At 32.7% G+C, this 21921-nt stretch overlaps 1 protein-coding gene and 1 long non-coding RNA gene across 2 annotated transcripts; both read left to right on the top strand.

Moving 5' to 3' along the window:
• Positions 1 to 1098: 1098 nt before the first annotated feature.
• On the top strand, positions 1099 to 6776 carry LOC128161404 (uncharacterized). The gene is made up of 3 exons (XR_008240368.1): positions 1099 to 3702; positions 6490 to 6573; positions 6662 to 6776. It is a non-coding gene; the product is annotated as an uncharacterized LOC128161404 (long non-coding RNA).
• A 56-nt stretch (positions 6777 to 6832) lies between these two features.
• On the top strand, positions 6833 to 21139 carry LOC128161146 (uncharacterized). The gene is made up of 21 exons (XM_052824379.1): positions 6833 to 6971; positions 7060 to 7167; positions 7847 to 7981; positions 8068 to 8178; positions 8275 to 8385; positions 8474 to 8584; positions 8673 to 8780; positions 8869 to 9003; positions 9090 to 9197; positions 9286 to 9393; positions 9482 to 9589; positions 9678 to 9785; positions 9874 to 9981; positions 10070 to 11618; positions 12511 to 12634; positions 14689 to 14815; positions 16487 to 16605; positions 17124 to 17319; positions 19750 to 19848; positions 19930 to 19986; positions 20155 to 21139. Exons 1-21 carry the CDS (start codon positions 6833 to 6835, stop codon positions 20346 to 20348), a joined length of 3963 nt encoding a protein of 1320 aa, XP_052680339.1. The 3' UTR covers positions 20349 to 21139.
• Positions 21140 to 21921: the final 782 nt, after the last annotated feature.

Genomic DNA, 21921 nt, shown 5'->3' with positions numbered 1-21921 from the left:
GATCATTTATCAAATTGAAAAGTTTCTTGCTCACAACTCATAATCATTAGACCACACAGCTCATGGACACAATTATTTAACAAAGTGAAGAATGCAATTTAAAAGTAATTGATAGTCTATAGAAAATAAAAGCACACAACTCATGCAAACAATCATTTATCAAAATTAAGAATGAAATTTAAAAGTGTCTTGTTCACAACTCATAATCAATAGACACTAAAAGCACATAATTCAAAGACATAGTTTTTTAAACAAATTGAAAAGCGTCTTATTTAAAACTTGTTAACGTTAGACACTAAAAGCCCATAATTCATGAACACAATTATTTAGCAAAATGTACCATACAATATTAAAATGTCCTATTGGCAAATCGCAATTGATAAATAAAAACACATAAATCACAGACATGATCATTTATCAAATTGAAGAAAACAATTTAAAAGTGTCTTGTTCACAACTCATAATCGATAGACATTAAAAGCACACAACTCACGGACACAGTTATTTACGAAAATGAATGCAATTTAAAAGTGTCTCGTTCACAACTCATAATCAAAAGACATTAAAAGCCCATAACTCACAGACATGATCATTTATCAAATTGAAAAGTTTCTTGCTCACAACTCATAATCATTAGACCACACAGCTCATGGACACAATTATTTAACAAAGTGAAGAATGCAATTTAAAAGTAATTGATAGTCTATAGAAAATAAAAGCACACAACTCATGCAAACAATCATTTATCAAAATTAAGAATGAAATTTAAAAGTGTCTTGTTCACAACTCATAATCAATAGACACTAAAAGCACATAATTCAAAGACATAGTTTTTTAAACAAATTGAAAAACGTCTTATTTAAAACTTGTTAACGTTAGACACTAAAAGCCCATAATTCATGAACACAATTATATAGCAAATGTACCATACAATATTAAATTATCCTGTTGGCAGCTCGTAATTAATAGACAGTAAAAGCACATAACCCACGGACATGATCATTTATTAAAATGAAGAATTCAATTTAAAAGTGTCTTGTTCACAACTCATAATCAATAGACAATAAAAGTGTCTCAATTTTTGTTAAATGTTCACAACTCATCATAAGTAGACATTAAAAGCACATAACTCGTGAACAATTTCTAAAACGAGGCAATCTACTGTCAATCAAGTTGATGAAACAAGATTATCAACAGTCGCGATTGAAGTCATCATTTCGTAATTAAGTTCTATTGTCAATACAAAGACTTTGTCAGCAAATACAATATTCCGCTAAATTAAATGCTTACTTATGTTTTTCATACATATTGCTAGGTCATTATTTATTTACCGATTTGACTTTTCATTTTACCGATCATGATGACAAAGAGCACACGGCAGGTGTGACCGGTCAGCAGAGGATGCTTACTCCTCCATGGCACCTGATCCTACCTATAATTTTTTTAGAGGTCCGTGTTTGCTCTGCTCTTGATTTGTAATTTTCATTTTGGACTACGAGTTCAATTGTTGTTCTTTATTGTTGCTTTTCATGGTAGTGTCCCATTCAGAACTCACAAACAATAGACACTAAAAGCCCATAACACATGAACAGCAACAGACACAATTGTATTCAACAAAATGTAGAATTATGAATACATTGATAGTTTTCTTTTGTATAGAAATTTTTTTCATATCATACTTTGTAGACAAAAATTGCTATAAAAAGACACATGGACCCAGTCGTTTACAAATGCGTGTGTAATGAAGTAAATTTTAAAGCCTATACATTTGCAAGTTATAATTTACATTTAAAATGAAATGGATTAAAATGGATAAAATACTGCACAGATGATGTGTAAAGTCCATTGATTGTGGGGTCAACAGGAAGTGTTAAGTTACACATGGCAAAAATGGATGGAGAAACTCCTGCTGGATTTATTCTTTTTTATTCTGCATATGATTATTCCCAGGCTTGCTCATTTTGCTCAGATTTTGATATTGATGTTCTAGAGATCTTCATCAATGGTTTTTGCTGTTTAACGTTTTTTTGTCTCCCAGAATTTCATGCATGTAGAGCATTTTGTGTCCTTTCTGGCTTTGCAGTAGAAAAATTCTTAAAGCTTTAATAATTATTATGAAGGTAAGTTATATTAAATAGAATAATAAACAATTATATATTTTTATGTATTATTATAGATTTACTTATTGTGTTACAAGTTTAGCGTATATGTCATGAAGCATCAGCTTTAAGATTAGAAGACAGTAAGTTGTTGTGTTCATTCTTTTGATGGAATAATGTCTGTGTATAAAGTGATATTTGGTAACCCATGACTGAAAGGAAAGGGGTAGCCATTTTGTTAGAGACAAAAATTTTAGGATGGAGAGACGAGAAGTTTTTGTTATAGGATTGTATGTTGTTTTAAGCTTAGCATTAAGAGTTCTTGTGGTTTTTTTCAATAGCAATTCAAAATTTAGTCAGTTTGGTGTACATTTAATTTTGGGAGTTTCTTTTGTAATTGATCTGATATTCTTCATAATTGCTCTGGTGTATTTCTCCATCTGGCCAAAAAGAATTTAAGGTATGTAAAACCTCATAAGATTGTCAATCATGTCATTTAAATGAGTTTCATTAACCATATGAGGTTATAAAAGCAGGTAATGCAATATTTCAACATACTGTGAACCAACTGTTTATAAATTATAGTGAGGTTGGTAACTCAGAATTTTGTAATTGTGTTGAATATATTATATAACGTGGAATTTCTCTTTTTAAAAATTACATATTTGAATCTAAGTAATTTCAGTTAAATTCCCATTTTTTTGTGAGGGAGAATTGAAGTCTCCCTTGAATTTTGCTCTAAGTTGTCCCTGCCACATAAATAAACGGACTGCTATTAAATCTTAGTCCTAAAAATGTTTGAATAAGCTGCACAATATTTCTTAATAGTAAAGTATTGAAAAGAGTTATTCATTACTCATTGAGAGCATGTTGCCAAAAATGGAGGACATAACAAATTTTCTTTGGTCTGAGGTTGCATTGTTGAGTATGATATTGTTGGTGATGATTTTCATTGTGGTGATCGGTGCAATGATTTTGAGAACTGTCAGAAAATGGAACAGAATTTTTTATTCTTGGAATGAAAGACTAATGCAGTAGACATACATTTTTTTGCATTGAACATTTAATTTCCATCTGTGGTTTGCTTTAAATATTGTCACTAAAACTGCAACTGTAACAGGTATGTATGAGTCATTAAAAATTTGACATGTTGAAGATTTGTTTAATTAAAATAGAATGTGAAAAAATCCTTCTCATTAAAAATTCAAATAAATATTTAAAAAATATAATTAGGCAATTTATTAGGATAAATCAGAGAGAGGAGATCAAGAGAAGTAGTTAGTACATTTTACCCAAGATAAACACATAGATTGGTTGTTTCATTGTTTTGTTTGAAAATAAAAAACTATGCTTTTGGTTTATAGGTTGCAATGGGAAGGAGGAAAAGGAAACTGGCATCGGGAGATTCATGTACTGCAACTGCAAAGAAGTTAATCAAAACATGTAGTACTACTGAAACTGCAAAGAAGTTAATCAAAACTGGTGATTTTGTTTGGGCAAAACTGCCTTCAACTTCCTACCTCTGGCCTGTAAAAATAGAAAAAGTGGATATTTCAGATGATCATGAAGAATATCATGTGTATTGTAAGGCAGATACTGTAATGTAAGTTAATTAATTTTATATAATGTTTTTATTGTAAAAGAATTTATAAATATTGTCATCTTTCTTAAATTATAGTTGGTGTAAACAAGTGTCAGAATGATAAAGCATTATATATATATTCAAATAAGGATTTGCATTAAATAACTAAATAACATTCATATTTTTGAATTTTTTTTATAAAAACAATATTTCAGCCTCCTTTTAAGGTTCTCCAATCCTCAGCCTCAAAGTATATGTTTTTCATCTTAAAAATGTTATTTATCCTTCAAACTTTATAAATGAAATAAAAAGAAATTTTTAGGTGGTATCCATGCATTTTACAAAGTTATTGCAAATTTGCCCATGATGGATATAATGAAATAAATATACAATTTGAGGGGCGGGGGGGGGGGGGGGAAAGGTTGTACCAGTACATCGGTGGCTCGAACCCCTTTACCTATATTTAGTAGATCTCCATTGATCCACTAAGCCAAACATTTCGTTGAATGACTGATTGTAATACTAACACTAGAAGACTAATTAAATTTTTCTATATAAAAGGCAGATTTATGGTGCGAATTAAAAAAAAAATGGATAATTTAGAGTTATCGAACATGGCTGAGGATCGGAGATCATTAAGGTAGTTTTGTAAAATTGAGCTAGTTTCTTTTTTGTAAAATTTCTTAGATACAAGACCAGACAGGTAGAAATATTTCTTGAAAACATGGAGATATGGAAAGCAAAAGGAGAATGTAATGAGTTAAACATACATTTAAAATGAATTGAAATTGTTGTTTGTTTCGGTTTTTTTTTTCAATTTGGTCATCTGAGACTGACCTATTGCTATGTTTATAAGTTCATGTCGTGCATCAATCATATTATATAGCTTAAAAATTCATATGTGTAAGCTGCTTCTTATAATCTACAAAGCAAATATTATCATATTCATGATATTGATGTGTTACATCTTTTGACAATACTTATAGAAAACTTTATTCCTTAAATTTATGATCCATAGGCACCAAAATTTTATGTGAAAACTTTTGATTGAATGCAGGTTTTGAATTTGTATTGGCTTCTTGCTGATTTTTAGCAGACAAACTACTGTGGTTCATCAATTTTTGTTGCATCATCAATTTCCTGGATTTTGTAAAATTAGGTTTACAAATTGCAGGTCATCGTACCTTTATGCCAATTTTATCATATTCCTCGAGTAGTACTAGTTGTAAATGTTAAAATACAAAATAATAATAATAAAAAACTCAAATTACTAGTAAAGAAACATGTCATATTTCTATATGACATGTCTATATTTCTATCTTTCTATCAAATTTGCATCTGATCCATTCTTTAATGTTTTAGACTCTGATCCAGATTTGGCAGGAAAGCTGATGACCCTAGTGTAAATCAATATCATCCAAAAATTTCAGCTAATCTATCGGTTCAAATTATCAAAAGGCAAATTTAGACAATTATCATTATGTCTCAATAAAAGAAATTGTTTTTTATCGCAAACCTTTCATGATAACAATCAAAATGGGATGCAAATAACCAATTAGCAATTTTGTAATGGATTGTCATCCCTACTTAATGGCAGATTTATATTGTGTTTATGAAGCAAAGGCATTTAGTTTTGCATTAAAAACACAATAAGAAAGTTAATTCATTGCTTTGACAATTGAATGAAAATAAAAAGCTGAGCTAGGATATATATGCAAGTGATTTCAGACTACATAAATTCCTTTTTATTTAATCTGAAAATACGGTATTATACTCAGGTGACTGTTCATCATTCTTTTGTTGATTTCATATGATATTTTTGATGTGTTGGTACTAATCATTTAACATTTTAACTTACATGTCATGATCTTAAGGTAGTCCATCCATAACTATCATATTTCATATCTAATAGATTGCAAGTTTGATCACTAAAATCTTAGTGTGATTTTAAGGAGTTTATTAAATAACAAAGATTCACCTTTGAAATGTTAAAAAAAAATTAATATTAATAACTTTATCATATGTTGAAGTTAACATTGAAGTCTATGGGAAAAATGCATTTTTAAATATATTTCTTTAGTACAAGTAATTTTCTCACATTTCTCTTGGTAAAAAGTTGCAAAAGTTTTTCCTTTCTTCGAATATGCTAAAAACTTTCATAGTTAACCATACATATTTTAAAAATGCATTTTTTAAAATTTTCCCAAAGGGCAGACAACTCTTTTAAAAAGTTTTAAGTGCAAAAAGTTCATTTAATTGACTACAAACATACAACCGAGTTTGGTTTATGTCAGCCTCATAATAGCTTTAAAATACGTTTTTGATGTAGTTTAGATCAATCAAAAGCGTTAAATTTGTCTTAGTTATGGATGGACTACCTTAAGGCTCAACTAAGCTTTTTTGATTAAAATCAGTCTGTTGTATGTTGTCATCATTTGCATAACAATCGTCATATACTTTTATACATCATCTTCTTCAGAACCACAGAGCCAGTTTCAAATAAACTTGGCACAAAGCATCCTTGGGACTGGGTTGAAATTTATGTTAAAGTATTCTCTGGTAGTAAACGTTTTTAAAAAAGCCGGGAAATTAGAAAAAATTTGGACTGAAAAAACAAGCTTTTGTTTTCCATTTTAAGTAGGATGTTGACCTCTATTAATGCTATTAATCTGAAGAAAAAAAATAATGGATATTGAGCTTCAAATAATTGGCTATTTAAGGAATGAACTCTCCAAAACTTTTCAGATGAGTCTTCTTCAAAATGCTTACCACATGCATGAAAGGATTCAATTGAACTTTCAATTTCAGATATTTTGCGGAAAAAAAATGCAACATTGCAAGCATTTCAAAACGATGTCAAGTGGGCCTTGGAATCTATAGAAGCACAACCAGGTGAGAATTCTGACTATGCTAACTAGGGCAATAGTTGTCGGAAATTGATATCTGATGAAGATGACTCGGTTTATATTTTCTTCTGTAGGCGATCACCCTCATCAGTTAGATGTAGTAGAGTTTAATGGCAGAGAGTCATATAAAGGATCTGGTTCTGTTGATGCAGTGATTGAGTCTGTCCTTGAAGATGCATATGCAGGTGAGATATCTGACTATGCTAACTGAGGCAATAGTTGTTGGATATTGATATCTGATGAAGATGACTCGGTTTATATCTTCTTCTGTAGGTGATCACCCTCATCAGTTAGATGTAGTAGAGTTTAATGGCAGAGAGTCATATAAAAGATCTGGTTCTGTTGATGCAGTGATTGAGTCTGTCCTTGAAGATGCACATGCAGGTGAGATATGTGACTATGCTAACTGAAGCAATAGTTGTTGGATATTGATATCTGATGAAGATGACTCGGTTTATATTTTCTTCTGTAGGCGATCACCCTCATCAGTCAGATGTAGAGTTTAATGATGGAGAGTCGGATGAAGGATTGGGTTCTGTTGATGCAGTGATTGAGTCTCTTCTTGAAGATGAACATGCAGGTGAGATATCTTACTATGCTAACTGAAGCAATAGTTGTTGGATATTGATATCTGATGAAGATGACTCGGTTTATATCTTCTTCTGTAGGTGCCCAATCTCATCAGTCAGCTGTAGTAGAGTTTAATGGCAGAGAGTCATATAAAGGATCTGGTTCTGTTGATGCAGTGATTGAGTCTGTCCTTGAAGATGCATATGCAGGTGAGATATCTGACTATGCTAACTGAGGCAATAGTTGTTGGAAATTGATATCTGATGAAGATGACTCGGTTTATATTTTCTTCTGTAGGTGACCACCCTCATCAGTCAGATGTAGAGTTTAATGATGGAGAGTTGGATGAAGGATTGGGTTCTGTTGATGCAGTGATTGAGTCTGTCCTTGAAGATGCACATGCAGGTGAGATATCTTACTTTGCTAACTGAGGCAATAGCTGTTGGAAATTGATATCTGATGAAGATGACTCTGTTTATATCTTCTTCTGTAGGTGACCACCCTCATCAGTCAGCTGTAGAGTTTAATGATGGAGAGTCGGATGAAGGATTGGGTTCTGTTGATGCAGTGATTGAGTCTGTCCTTGAAGATGCACATGGAGGTGAGATATCTTACTTTGCTAACTGAGGTAATAGCTGTTGGAAATTGATATCTGATGAAGATGACTCTGTTTATATCTTCTTCTGTAGGTGCCCAATCTCATCAGTCAGCTGTAGAGTTAAATGGTGGAGAGTCAGATAAAGGATCCATTTCTGTTGATGCAGTGATTGAGTCTCTTCTTGAAGATGCACAAAATGAAGAGTCAGATAAAGGATCACATGCAGGTGAGATTTCTGACTATGCCAACTAGTGCAATAGTTGATAGAATTTGATATCTGATGAAGATGACTGTTTATATTTTCTTCTGTAGGTGACCACCCTCATCAGTTAGATGTAGTAGAGTTTAATGATGGAGAGTCGGATGAAGGATTGGGTTCTGTTGATGCAGTGATTGAGTCTGTCCTTGAAGATGCACATGCAGGTGAGATATCTTACTATGCTAACTGAAGCAATAGTTGTTGCCTTGTTGGATATTGATATCTGATGAAGATGACTCGGTTTATATCTTCTTCTGTAGGTGACCACCCTCATCAGTCAGATGTAGTAGAGTTTAATGGCAGAGAGTCATATAAAGGATCTGGTTCTGTTGATGCAGTGATTGAGTCTGTCCTTGAAGATGAACATGCAGGTGAGATATCTTACTATGCTAACTAGGGCAATAATTGTTGGATATTGATATCTGATGAAGATGACTGTGTTTATATCTTCTTCTGTAGGTGACCACCCTCATCAGTCAGATGTAGTAGAGTTTAATGGCAGAGAGTCATATAAAGGATCTGGTTCTGTTGATGCAGTGATTGAGTCTGTCCTTGAAGATGCATATGCAGGTGAGATATCTGACTATGCTAACTGAAGCAATAGTTGTTGGAAATTGATATCTGATGAAGATGACTCTGTTTATATCTTCTTCTGTAGGTGACCACCCTCATCAGTCAGATGTAGAGTTTAATGATGGAGAGTCGGATGAAGGATTGGGTTCTGTTGATGCAGTGATTGAGTCTCTTCTTGAAGATGCACATGCAGGTGAGATATCTTACTTTGCTAACTGAGGCAATAGCTGTTGGAAATTGATATCTGATGAAGATGACTCTGTTTATATCTTCTTCTGTAGGTGCCCAATCTCATCAGTCAGCTGTAGAGTTTAATGGCGGAGAGTCAGATAAAGGATCCAGTTCTGTTGATGCAGTGATTGAGTCTCTTCTTGAAGATGCACAAAATGAAGAGTCAGATAAAGGATCACATACAGGTGAGAATTCTGACTGCCAACTAATGCAATAGTTGACAGAATTTGATATCTGATGAAGATGACTCTGTTTATATTTTCTTCTGTAGGTGACCACCCTCATCAGTTAGATGTAGAGTTTAATGATGGAGAGTCGGATGAAGGATCTGGTTCTGTTGATGCAGTGATTGAGTCTGTCCTTGAAGATGAACATGCAGGTGAGATATCTTACTATGCTAACTGAGGCAATAGTTGTTTGAAATTGATATCTGATGAAGATGACTCTGTTTATATCTTCTTCTGTAGGTGACCACCCTCATCAGTCAGATGTAGAGTTTAATGATGGAGAATCAGATAAAGGATCTGGTTCTGTTGATGCAGTGATTGAGTCTTACCTTGGAGATGCATATGCAGGTGAGATATCTTACTATGCTAACTGAGGCAATAGTTGTTGGATATTGATATCTGATGAAGATGACTCTGTTTATATCTTCTTCTGTAGGTGACCACCCTCATCAGTCGGATGTAGAGTTTATTGACGCAGAATCAGATAAAGGATCTGCTTCTGTTGATGCAGTGATTGCGTCTTACCTTGGAGATGCACATGCAGGTGAGATATCTGACTATGCTAACTGAGGCAATAGTTGTTTGAAATTGATATCTGATGAAGATGACTCGGTTTATATTTTCTTCTGTAGGTGACCACCCTCATCAGTCAGATGTAGAGTTTAATGATGGAGAGTCAGATAAAGAATTGGGTTCTGTTGATGCAGTGATTGAGTCTCTTCTTGAAGATGCATATGCAGGTGAGATATCTGACTATGTTAATTAGGATGATTGTTGTTTGAAATTGATATCTGATGAAGATGACTCTGTTTATATCTTCTTCTGTAGGTGACCACCCTCATCAGTCGGATGTAGAGTTTAATGATGGAGAGTCAGATAAAGGATCCAGTTCTGTTGATGCAGTGATTGAGTCTCTCCATGAAAATGCACATGCAGGTGAGATATCTGACTATGTTAATTAGGATGATTGTTGTTTGAAATTGATATCTGATGAAGATGACTCTGTTTATATCTTCTTCTGTAGGTGACCACCCTCATCAGTCAGCTGTAGAGTTTAATGATGGAGAGTCAGAGTCTGATATGGATGATTCTGATGAATCTTGGATTGATTCAGATAGTGATCCTGATAACTCATCGAGTAAAAGCGATTCTGATAACGCATCAAGTGAAAGTGAAAACGATGAAAACCTTCCAGATGTTGACAAAAGTGTTCCTAAAAAGGGCAATCATCAAGTTCTAAAGAGTATTGAAAATATGAATTCTCCTCAAAAAAGAAAAAAAACAAGTCTTGAAAATATGAATTCTCCTCTAAAAAGAAAAAAAACTCTGTCACGTGAAGAATGTGACTTCGACATAGAGTATCCGAACATTTTTATCAAAAAGTTCCAAAAAGGAAATAATGAAAGATCAAAAACCGGAAGAACATACGACCTTGTTCATTCATGTATGTTTTGTCATGACCTTTATTCAAACATCCAAACTCACATTGAGAATAAACATGCCAACAAAAAAGAGGTACAAGAAATTAAAACCATGAAACAGAAAAAAGAGTTCTGCAACACAGAAGAGAAAACTGACCTTATGAAGGAAATCAATAGAAAAGTTACCCTGATTCGCAATAAGGGAGACAATATCCACAATATGTCTGTTCTTCAAAAAGGTGAGGGCGAAATACTACTTTCAAGAAGAACCCAGAATAAATTCAGTCTGAAACAATATGGGCCTTGTCCGGAATGTTTTGAATGGATTCAGCTTGAGAAATCAGTTGCAACTCATAGGACCTCTTGTCCAGCGTTTAAGATAGGTTCATATTTCCAGAGCAAAGGGTCTGTTATCATTCAGGCTAAAGTTATGGCAGGAAAAATCATTCCAGAAAGTTCAAAAATTCTTCAAAAAGAAGTTCTTCCAGCGATGAGAAGAGACAGCATTACAGACTGTGTTTTGGAGGACCACATTATTCTGATGCTTGGAGATATATGGCTCAGTAAAAACATAGATAATAAAAGAAAACGAAAACATTATGCGAGTTACCACATGCGACTTGCTGGACGCCTCCTTCTCCTTGTTCGAGAAACAACAAACCTATCTCTTAGTATGTCGGATTTTCTGGTACCAAAATATTTTGATGTTTTTGTGTCTTGTGCACTTAAGGCTTGTGATGGTGTTGACAAGGAGGAATCTGATGAATATGACTTGGACCACCCAAGCACGGCTTTAAAAATTGGGTTTGACCTTTGTCGTTTAGCGTCTGTGAAACTTGGAAACAGTATAAAATCTGGAGAGGAACAAGGGCGTTTAGATGCTTCAAACTTTCTAAACCTGATGAAGTTAGAATGGACTGTTAAAGTAACAAAAATTGCAAAATCAACCCTGAATGAGCGTCATTTTAATGCTCAAAAGAGTCTACCAGATCCTGAAGACATTGCAAAATTAGCAAAGCACATCACAAATGAACTTACCAATTTTGATGTGGAAAATATGACTCCAGATAATTATAGAAAAGGAGTTATACTCTCCGAAAGTCGACTTCTATTGTACAACCGTCGAAGACCTGGGGAACTTGAGGCTTTAAGGTAATAACAATTTTGCCTATATGGCTTGTTTCAGATATAGTTTAAGAAAAGTATGACATGACAGCAAAATTTTAATGAAGAACAAAATGACGCTCATTTTGAGCAATTGTTTTCTTTATTAATACAAAATATTAAATGACAGTTATTGTCCATAAATATTTGTTAATCCTTTATTTTCTAACAAATCAATTAAAAACTCTGTAATAAATAGTTGAATTGGATTTAAAAATATCACTTATGTGACGTCCATATTATAGACAATCAACATAGGGAAGTCGGCTATTTTTTCTCTTTTTGTTAAGAACGTATTTCATATTATTTATAATGATGAATTGATTGTCGCCGACGATCGATTTCTGTCGTTCTGAGACCCACGATTCTACTTAGGCCTAAAAAAAATAGGTTTGTTTCCGCTTTCAGGCTGAAAAAAATTAGATGTATCAAATACATCAAAAAAATATATGTTAGTCAATATTGAATTAAATTTCTGCAATGTCCTCCAAACCGGATGTTGTCTAATTCAGCGAAACTTTTCAGAACCAACCCAAGTCGGATTAGATAAGTTTTACTGTATAAATGAAGAAACAAACAATTTAATGGGTATCAGTTTCTTCATAACTTGTTTAATACCTTTTAGCAGCCACCGTTTTGTGGCGGACATTATTTTTACACTACATCTGAAAGTGGCCCTATAGTATACTTACATGAATTTTTATGGTTACAGTTTTAACTATAATTTGATAGAAAAAAAGTAAGGGTGAAGCTTTGTTTATTTTAAGACTTAATAGACAAAAAATTTTGATTTTGCTTCCTTCTCTTAATGTTTTTTGAGATATAGATTTTAAGAGACCCGAGTTCAGCGAATCTATTAAAAAAAATTGTTTCACTGCAGTTTGAAATGCTACGAAAACAGATCAAAAGAAATGTCTGCTGTGGACAAATCTTTACGCCTGGATTTGACGGATTTAGAAAAACAAATGTTGGACACCCAGCATGTTATTGAAGTTCGCGGAAAGGTATTGCAATTGTTTATATTTACCTGGTATAAGATAACCACTCAAGTGACCTTTTTCTATCTGTTTTTGTCCGTCATGCAGTAACATTTGAACTCTGAAACTACTTGGAGTATCATGACGTTATATAGTGTTGCATCTATAGCAGGAGGGGAAGATAAATTGGGAAATTAGACATTTAGCATGCAAACTATATGGTTATGTTAAGCAAGGAAGCTTCTATAAAAATTATCATGTATGATTTTCTTCTGTGTTGAGATTTCTTGTACCTAAACCATGATGTATGATTTTTTTGTTGCATCAGTTATTAGTAAGGGTATCATATGGCACCTCCTTACAATGCAAAACTGTTCAAATGTCAAATCTGGTATCTCTTTCATGTATGTAGACCATGACCCAAATGGTAGGCCTTTCAACTACTTTTTCAATTTTCACATATGCTTAAAAATGCATTTAGAGCTAAACTAAAAATATATCTGTTTAATGTTCTGGTACTGACCCATCAAAATTGCTTCTACCTAATTATTTTTTTCAGCATATTCATTTTTGAATTTGATTTTTATTTTATTTTTTTGATTGCAAAGAAATACAAACTGTCAAAGTCATGTTCAAAACTCATTTAGATTGATAAATGATCTTTAATAAATGAAAGTGTTTAACTGTCTTAAAAAAAAAAATAAAACATGCATGTATATGTACTCTGTGATTTATAGCAAGATTATTATATACAATTGAAAAAAAAAGAACTACATGAAAATTGTGGGTCTGAGTACATCAAACAAATAAATAGATATTAATGTTTTTTATTTTGGACAAATAACTTCCTTATAAATATAATGACCAAATGTAGCAGTATTTCAAGAGTTGTATGACATAAAACTTTTTTATAGTTGGTTTTTAATAAAATTCTGACCCTTGTGATTTAAAAGGCCAAAGCAATAGCCTATTGTGAAGAAGGCTATATATTCAAGTCTGACAATTGTTAAATAATAAACATGTTGCATCGTAATTTTCTCTGTGTGCTTTTTTGTGCATCATTTATATTAGGATCTGTTTAAACTATAACGTTCAACAGACATACCTTTCTTAACTTCAAACTCTAGCGACAGTTGAAAGGCTTACATGTGGGGAATTCCAATCTTAAGGTGGGCCCTTCTTTGTATGGTAGACTTTATACTTGCCTTAATTTACTTGTGTTAATTGTGGGTGGGTGGGTGTGCTGTAAAGAAATTTGTTAAATTATCAAATTGTTGCAACTTACAATATTAGATACCCTATTGCACGAGATTGGATGGTTTCTTTGCAGGAACATGCAACATATACTTTCTACAATTTAAGTGTACTTGTCTTAATTGAGTGATAACATTGGAGGAAGATATTTTCTCTCTTTATCTCTATTTTTGATAATTTTAAGAACAAGTATAGCTTTTTAAAAAAGCTTACCATCTTGAGCACAAACTAAAGCAATTAGTTATCAAAGAACATTAATTCTATTTTACATAAATATCACCTTCCTCTATGTGTCATGGCATGTGGTCCATTTTAATATACATGTATCAAATCTGCAATTTGTTTTTACTGATATTAGCCTTACCATATCAAATTTTACGGTATTGACATGAAGATAAAAAAGGAACAGAACAAATATCCAATGAATATTATAGAATATTGCTTTAAAATTTAATAAAATGAAAGCCTGAACTTCATTCTTAGCTATTTTATAACTTTATTTGTTTTCTCTCTTTTTAAGATTGAAAATCTATGAAATTCTTAATTTGTACATAAATTAGAGTATCGGAAAATTATCTCCCTTGTGCCGAACAGCATTAGACCAATGAAATAAATGTAAATTTTCACATCATGTATTTTCTACCAATCACAGAGGAGAAGTGCACAACCCGAAGACTGTAAATTATTTCAACTTTGTATACCGTCTGGTACATGTAGACTATAAATGGTGGTGCTTTTTTAAAATCATTCAGTAGTTTGTGCAATCTAAAATGGTCATATATATTAAAACTGTGTTTCATGTTTATATTTAATTAAAATTTCTGTAGACTGGAAAACGAGTGCCAGTTATTTGCCCTAAAGAAGTCCTGCCAATATTACAATATTTGGCCAATCCTACTGCCAGAAGAAAGGGTGGAGTTAAACCAGGAAATCCTTACTTGTTTGCAAATACTGGTAAGCGACATTAAAACATACATGTTGCAATACAAAGAACTACCCATGTATATGGCCCTATTTTATTAAGAGTTAAATATTGTCAATGCATGTAATCATGCATTACCAATAGTAAAAAATTGTTTGATACAGCTATTAAAACGTTGTTATCATTGCTCAGTGCTGGAGATATTGACAGGCAATTGGCACAATGAAATCTTTTCAAACATTTATGACCATTTGTATCAAGGTGGTAGTTTTTCTTTAAAATTGACTATAAATAAGTGAAGATGCAACAGCAGTGGGCAGTGCTTATTCTACAGCAAAACTACGTGTAACCAATCTAAGGTTCTTCCAGTGAATAAAATCCACAGAGCTAAGAAGTTGGACAAATAATTTGATAATAATATGTTTAATTTGACATATTGTGATGTACTGCCATAAAAATTACAGGTCATGAATTCTGGAGGACCCTTAAATATTGATGCAAAACATTGCATCAAATTTAAATATGAAAGTTTCTTCTTCATATAGTATTTTTACAGAATATTTGTTATTCCCCTTAAATAAAAAAGATTCAAACTGCATCCATCTTAGTTGCAGACAATGTTTTTCTCACAAATAAAGCAGCAGTTATTGAAGCAAAGAATTGGTAATATAACTCAAAGTGCTAGGAACTTCACAACCACATTCATGCTGGATAGGGGGAGGAATCCATTGATCCAAACACTTAGTCAAGGCCTAAACATATTCTTCCTAACTTTTAATTAAGGCTTGGATTTCAATGTTGTTAACAATGTTAACAAATCTTACTCCTTTCGGGTTTAACAAAGTAAGATAAATTGATAGACCACGCACCCTGCTAAATTGTTCTCATTTGTAGTTGATTTATATCAATTTCATTACACACTGGTGCGGCAGAGAGTCAACTTGCTACATTGTTTTTAAAAGAAAGTTTACATCAGCCAGGTTTAGGGTCTGACTCTCAAACTCTAGATTCATATCATTTTAAGTGTCCACTTTTATTGACTGCCAACAAAACAATGCAAAATTTGCATGGCACAGCAGGAAATATTTTAATCGTATGACTTGAACTTTTATCTCATTGGAGTTCAGTTGTTTAATTTAATAAAGAATAATTATTAGAAAATATTGTGTCCAAATGTAAACTTTTTGAGTAAACTATGATACAAAACAGTTTTTAAATATCTATTTCGTGTATCCATAGTTAAATTGGTAAAAGCCAATATAAATTCACACTCGTACTTTGCATGTGTCACTGCCCTTTGCTGATGTAACTTAGGATACACCTAAAGATATTTTGATTTTGAGGAGAAGGTGTGTACTACACTGCATATCATTCCAAATAGCCTAAAGATTATAGAGGCAAGTAATATTATGTTAAAGTAATTTCATTAACTCCTTATTCCTAGAGGATATATATTACCACTACTGTTTGGTGTGTCCAAACTTAAGCTAAAAACAAAATTCATGTTGCGAGGGGATGCTTCGCTTTGTGGTGCTCTTGCTTTCTGCTCACTAGCTTGTTACAGAGGGGAATTAGCATCGCTTGTGCATGTCCACACCTCAAAGGCTAAGTAGAAATTATACTTTAAATGATAACACTTCACAAGCTTATGCTCTGTTTACAGAGCTCTTGTTCTCTTTTATTCAATAATAACTTTTTTGTAGCAAATGGTGTTGTGAAGGCGGGTGAGGCCCTAGATGACATCAAAGAAAAAGCTAATTTGAGATCTCCACATCTTATCTACTGCACTAACTTGAGAAAACACTGTGCGACCATCGCTCAGGTAAATGTGCATTGTAGTGCAAACAAAAAATGTGTTGTATATATACAGAATAGCATATAAACTTTTGCATATCTGAGTGGTTCTTCCCTCAATTTAAGATTCAACATTTCTCAAAGTCTTGTGAAATAACATTTACTTGTTATTTGGTATTATATCTTTGATTTTCAAATCTGTAGTTTGAGGTTAGAGCAACATCCAGTTTACATTCAATTTAAAAGGTTTTACTCAATATAATTTTTATTGAAAATATTTTATTGTTTACAATGCTTTCATAAGGCATTTAAAGTGATCAATCTTTCATCTATTCAGCACTCAAATTAAATCAAATGAGCTGAATTTTTTTTTATATACATTGAATTGTGAGCTCTGTGTTGCTTATATATCAATGACTGACACTCAAATTTTGGATGATGATTAGATGTGTCTTAAAGCAATCTGAAAATCAGTTTTTGACCATGCCCACTTTAAGTAACAAGTCTCTCTTATTTTTGTAAAGATTATATTTTTTTACTTTATAGGTGATTGGCCTTCAAGATCATGAAATGAAGTGGCTTTGTCAGCATTTAGGGCATACGCAAAAAGTCCATGCAATTCATTACAGAGCCACATCTGGAATGATAGAAAGAATTGAAATATCAAAACTCATGCTGATGCAAGAGACTAACAGTGTTTCCAAATTTGCTGGAAAAAATTTAAGGGACATACAGTTTGAAGGTAAATTTTATTTTGTTGAGATGTGCTGTAGGAATGATCAAGTGCATTAATATGTTAAATTGTAGTGTTGTAAATGACTAAATGTGTACTAGGTTAACCATGCAGTTACTCACCAAACAATGTGAGTATCTAATAGTAAACCTGCTATTCAGTTACCGAGATAAAAATGTATTTTACATAGTAAGCTGTAAAGGACTTTGAAAAACCCAGTATATAAATCCTTTGATTTAATTACAACTGACTGCAGTCCTAAACCTCATGTCTGACATGCTATATTCATTTGTTGCTGTAATGTTTGCACAATTCTTTTTGGTTTAACGTGCATATTCTTTATAAACTTATTGCATTGACTTTTATTTCTGATGTTTTTAATCTTCCATTGCACAGTCATATACAGTACCGTCAACGCGGATCCCGTATTTTCCGCGCACCCCTGCGGTCCAAATTTCAATGTGGTTTAAAGCAGGTATCTCAGGTAAAACTGCATACCCCCGCGGTTAGGTAGCTCATCGAAACAACACTGCCGTACATTTAATTTAATGCATACATCTCGAATTATATTTTAAAAAATCAAATGCAAACTTATTGATGTATACATTTCCTCTTTTGTGTATATTATAAATCGCGATCATTTCTTGTGTTTTGTGATTGACAAACCTCATCCATGCGTACAACTTCAAAATGTTTCAATTTTGTGGACACTTGAAAAGTATCGCTTTTCTTAAAAACTAATTTCCCCAACAAATTTGAACTTGATGAATGAGATACCAAACTGGACAGTCTACAATAATACACTTTAAATCTTCGTCTTCTGGCTTATTGTAAGAAAAAGTGGAAGACCCTCAAAAGGAACAGTGTTGTACAGGCCGTTGATCGAAGGTAAATTAAAATCGTGTAGCACGTGCCGTCGAGGGATAGGCTAAAGCTGACTTGAGCATTGAGAAATTGTGCCTAAAACATGCCCCGAGTTGATAACACAATTTTAATTCTTACAAATCAAATCATTCTGATAAAGTAATCAAAAAAGAACGTACTTATTATTAAAACAGTTTTATATACATGTATCAAGTTTGTTAAGATATAACTCGTGTAAAAAGAAAAATAAACAGATATAACTTTCTTTTTTAAACATCAATAGTTATAACTTTTGAAAATTGCAACAGGGTGATTTTATTTTTTTTATCTTTTATCATTTTAATTAAAATACTGACAATACCGGGACCGATCTTTACTAACAGCAGGCTGTTATACTGTCTTGCAGCACACAGGTAAAAATTATTTAACGGAAGGTCACACCGCCGCGGTTTGAAATGGCTGCAGTGAGAACCGCAAGGAATTAACTGCGATGGTGTAACACGGAAAGGATTAACTAACCGCAGAGGGGGGGGGGGGGGTAAATACGGGATCCGCGTTGACGGTACTGTGCCTGCGTTTATCTGATAATTTTATCAAATCTAATTAACAATGGTAAACAATACAAGATGTATGTCCAAAATCCCTGTGGAGATTCGGCTCGGCTAGATATTTGGACTGACGCCATCACCCAATTTATGTTTGGAAATTCGCCTATACCTTAGGTCTAGTGTCGCTGTAAAAATCGAGATATTCATGCAGCTTGCCTGCTTCAGTTTTGCACACAAAACATTCTTCTTTTCAAATATCTAAATCAATTGATTTGAAAGGTTTATTCCAACAATTTCTTGATCCAGCTTATTTGCTTCCATTCAATCTATCATTTTTGTACCTTTTTCAAACTAAAGAGTTCAATTAAAGTCATTTGACAACTTGCATCAATGTGTACTACTGAGCATCAGCTTCAAGCCTCCCGATGATGAAGAGCATAATAGAGATTCAAAACAAATTAGCCAGCTGTGTAAATTAGGGAAAAATCACTGTTAGGATAGAAATAAAAATTTTATAGAATAAGGTTCAAAATGTAACACTGAAGCAGTAATCACTGCAGGAATACCACAAAAGAATCTTGATTTTAATTAACTGTGACAATTGATCTAAGGTAGGGCTGAATTTCCAGACGTACATGTAAATATTGAAGGACTGTCCCGAGATTCGGTGTATCATTCCAAGCCGAATCTCCACAGAGATTAGTACGTCAATGCAGGCGAGACCTACACAGCAAACTAAAGTGTTTAGTAGTCAACTTCTCATATAAATGTTAAGGGAGAGCGGCGCGCATCGAGAACTATGGCATATGTAATATATGAGTCATGTTCAGCTTTAGGTCTTAAAGTCTCTTCTTTGTGTTTTCTCATAAAAGGACTTGATTGATCACATGACCAAATCATTGAAGCCATTTGTGTTAAAAGATCATTCCAAATTACAAACTTGCTTGCAAAGTTTACAGCATCATGATGATTTTATGACGCACGAAAAACAAGAAACAGGGTGTAAATTTTGATGAATTCTTTTTAGATATCCTTGGTGATTCAGACACCACTAATGACAGCAATGATCTAGTAGATACCAATGATGAAAGCAATGATCATGTAGATGCGTTAGATGCAACATCAGGTAACAAATTGAAATTGTCAAGATGTATGATTTTATTGTCAATGTCCTTTTATTTTATATATCGATTTTTTTCTCTTTCAGAAAATCCTATTGTTTCAGTTTTAGACAATGACTTTGGCCGAAGGTCCACGAATAAAGGTATAATGATTTTTTGTAATTAAGGGTTTTTCCAGGAAAAAAATAATGAGAGGATGAATATATAGATCCTTAACTGGGCTGTATATTTTACTTAGTAAATAAATATTGCTTCACTTAAAATGTTTTGTAGAAGAAATTATCAAACTGTTTTCAAATTTCTATTTTTAGTTACTCGTGTTCAGTGGTCAAAAGATGAAGAACAGGAATTGCGGGAATATCTTTCAGAATACATTGGAAAGAAATGCCCTGGAATGAAGGCCTGTAAATACGCTATTGAACAAAGTAAAAAAAATGGAGGAAAAATTCAGTACAGAAAGTGGGACACAATTAAGAAAAAAGTTGTTAGAATGAATCCTCTATAGTTATACATTCAGAAAGAATGTTTTAGTGTGTGGACATTTTCAAAAAGGTACTTGTTATGTACATGTTCAGTTTTGATATTTTGAAAGCTATTGTTAGGAATGAATCTTAAATGGAAGAAAGGTACAGTACTTATATGTACAATTTGTTAGTTGAAGGTTTCAAAAGAAAGTTTGTGTAACAGTAGCATTGTTACTTGACAATTTCAAGTTGCATTTTGCTTGATCTTAAGAGACAAAGGTTTATTGGTCTTTGCTAATATTTTAAACTATCAAAGACAAGAAAACATTACATTTTATTAATTGCATACCTATGGTTAACGTGTTTATTTTTATGCAAATGTTGGCACAAGAAAGTTTATGTAATTTTCTTTTTGTTTTGTCTTAATTTGTTTATTGCATTCTGGATTGAATTATTGGTATTTTTTCGGGAATTAACAAATATATTCTTGACTAGTAAGAGTTCATGCTTGTTCATGCTTGCATATTTTTTTATTCATGTGTCATGACCATTTAGAGTATTACTTAGAAAGTGCCATGTGAGATAATTCTTGTGTTTGTGCAACGTGACACATTTCACTACCTGTATCTCTTGCTGGTTCTAACTATGCTCAGATAAGAGGAACAGATTTTGACTATTATTTTAAAGTTAATTGTTGCAATTTTAACAAGGAATGTCTCAAGTCAGAAAAGAATTTTGCCTCTTGATTGACCTCTTTTATTTCACCCAGGGCAGATGCTTTGATGTAATGTTCGAACTAGTTTTGTTCATGCAATAAAATGATTGTTTTTTATATTTCTTTTTTGTTATATATGCGTAATGTCCCTGTTTATTATGGATTATAATCGGACCTGTCAAGTGTGCAGAGTTGAAACATATTGATTGAACAACAGGATTGGGCAACAGGCAGTTGATGATGCCTCTTGAACTTAGAAAAAAAATGAGAAATTCTCAGTTTCTGCTCTCCAACATTTAAAGGGATGAATGTATAAAGCTGATATTTCATATGTAGGTTATTTACAAGAAAATACAGGTTGGGTTTGAATTTGGTGTCGGTCTGTTGATTGAGTTTTGCCTCTTCAACATAGGAAAGTATGGGAAATTCTAAGTTTCCACTCTCTAACTTTTGAAATGATGCATATATAAAGTTGATATTTCATATAAGGTTATTTTATTAGAAAATACAGGTCAACTAATTTGGTTCCAGTTCGATGATTTTTGACAGAGTTATGTCTCTTGAACTTGAAAGAAAATGAGTAATTTTCAGGGATTTATAACTTCTTCTGTAATCAAAGCAATGTTATTCTAAAGAACTATATATGATAAGAGTTAAATTTGGCCCCCTTATTTCGCCATTTTTTAAGTGTTTCGGGTACAATAAAATGTTAACTAATTTTTTAGAAGAGTTGATATAGAATATATTTTCATCTATTTATTTGATTTATTCGCACTCACTGTCAGTATATGACGTCAGAAGTGACGCCATTTCTATAATTCAATCAAAATCAGCCAAAAATTGACATTTTTCTTATCTATTTACGAATGGGAAATATAGAGCGCATGCTAGAACAATGA

This window comes from Crassostrea angulata, chromosome 8 (genome assembly GCF_025612915.1).
Source record: "Crassostrea angulata isolate pt1a10 chromosome 8, ASM2561291v2, whole genome shotgun sequence".
NCBI lineage: Eukaryota > Metazoa > Mollusca > Bivalvia > Ostreida > Ostreidae > Magallana > Magallana angulata.
This window is presented reverse-complemented; position numbering and strand designations above follow the sequence as displayed.

Bases quoted from the DNA above. Each gene is read 5' to 3' on its own strand.
- LOC128161146 (XM_052824379.1), top strand. From the start codon at position 6,833: ATGACTCGGTTTATATCTTCTTCTGTAGGTGATCACCCTCATCAGTTA. The intron at 9,590-9,677 runs GTGAGATATCTG...TTTCTTCTGTAG, and splicing joins CCTTGGAGATGCACATGCAG to GTGACCACCCTCATCAGTCA. The intron at 12,635-14,688 runs GTATTGCAATTG...AAATTTCTGTAG, and splicing joins TTATTGAAGTTCGCGGAAAG to ACTGGAAAACGAGTGCCAGT.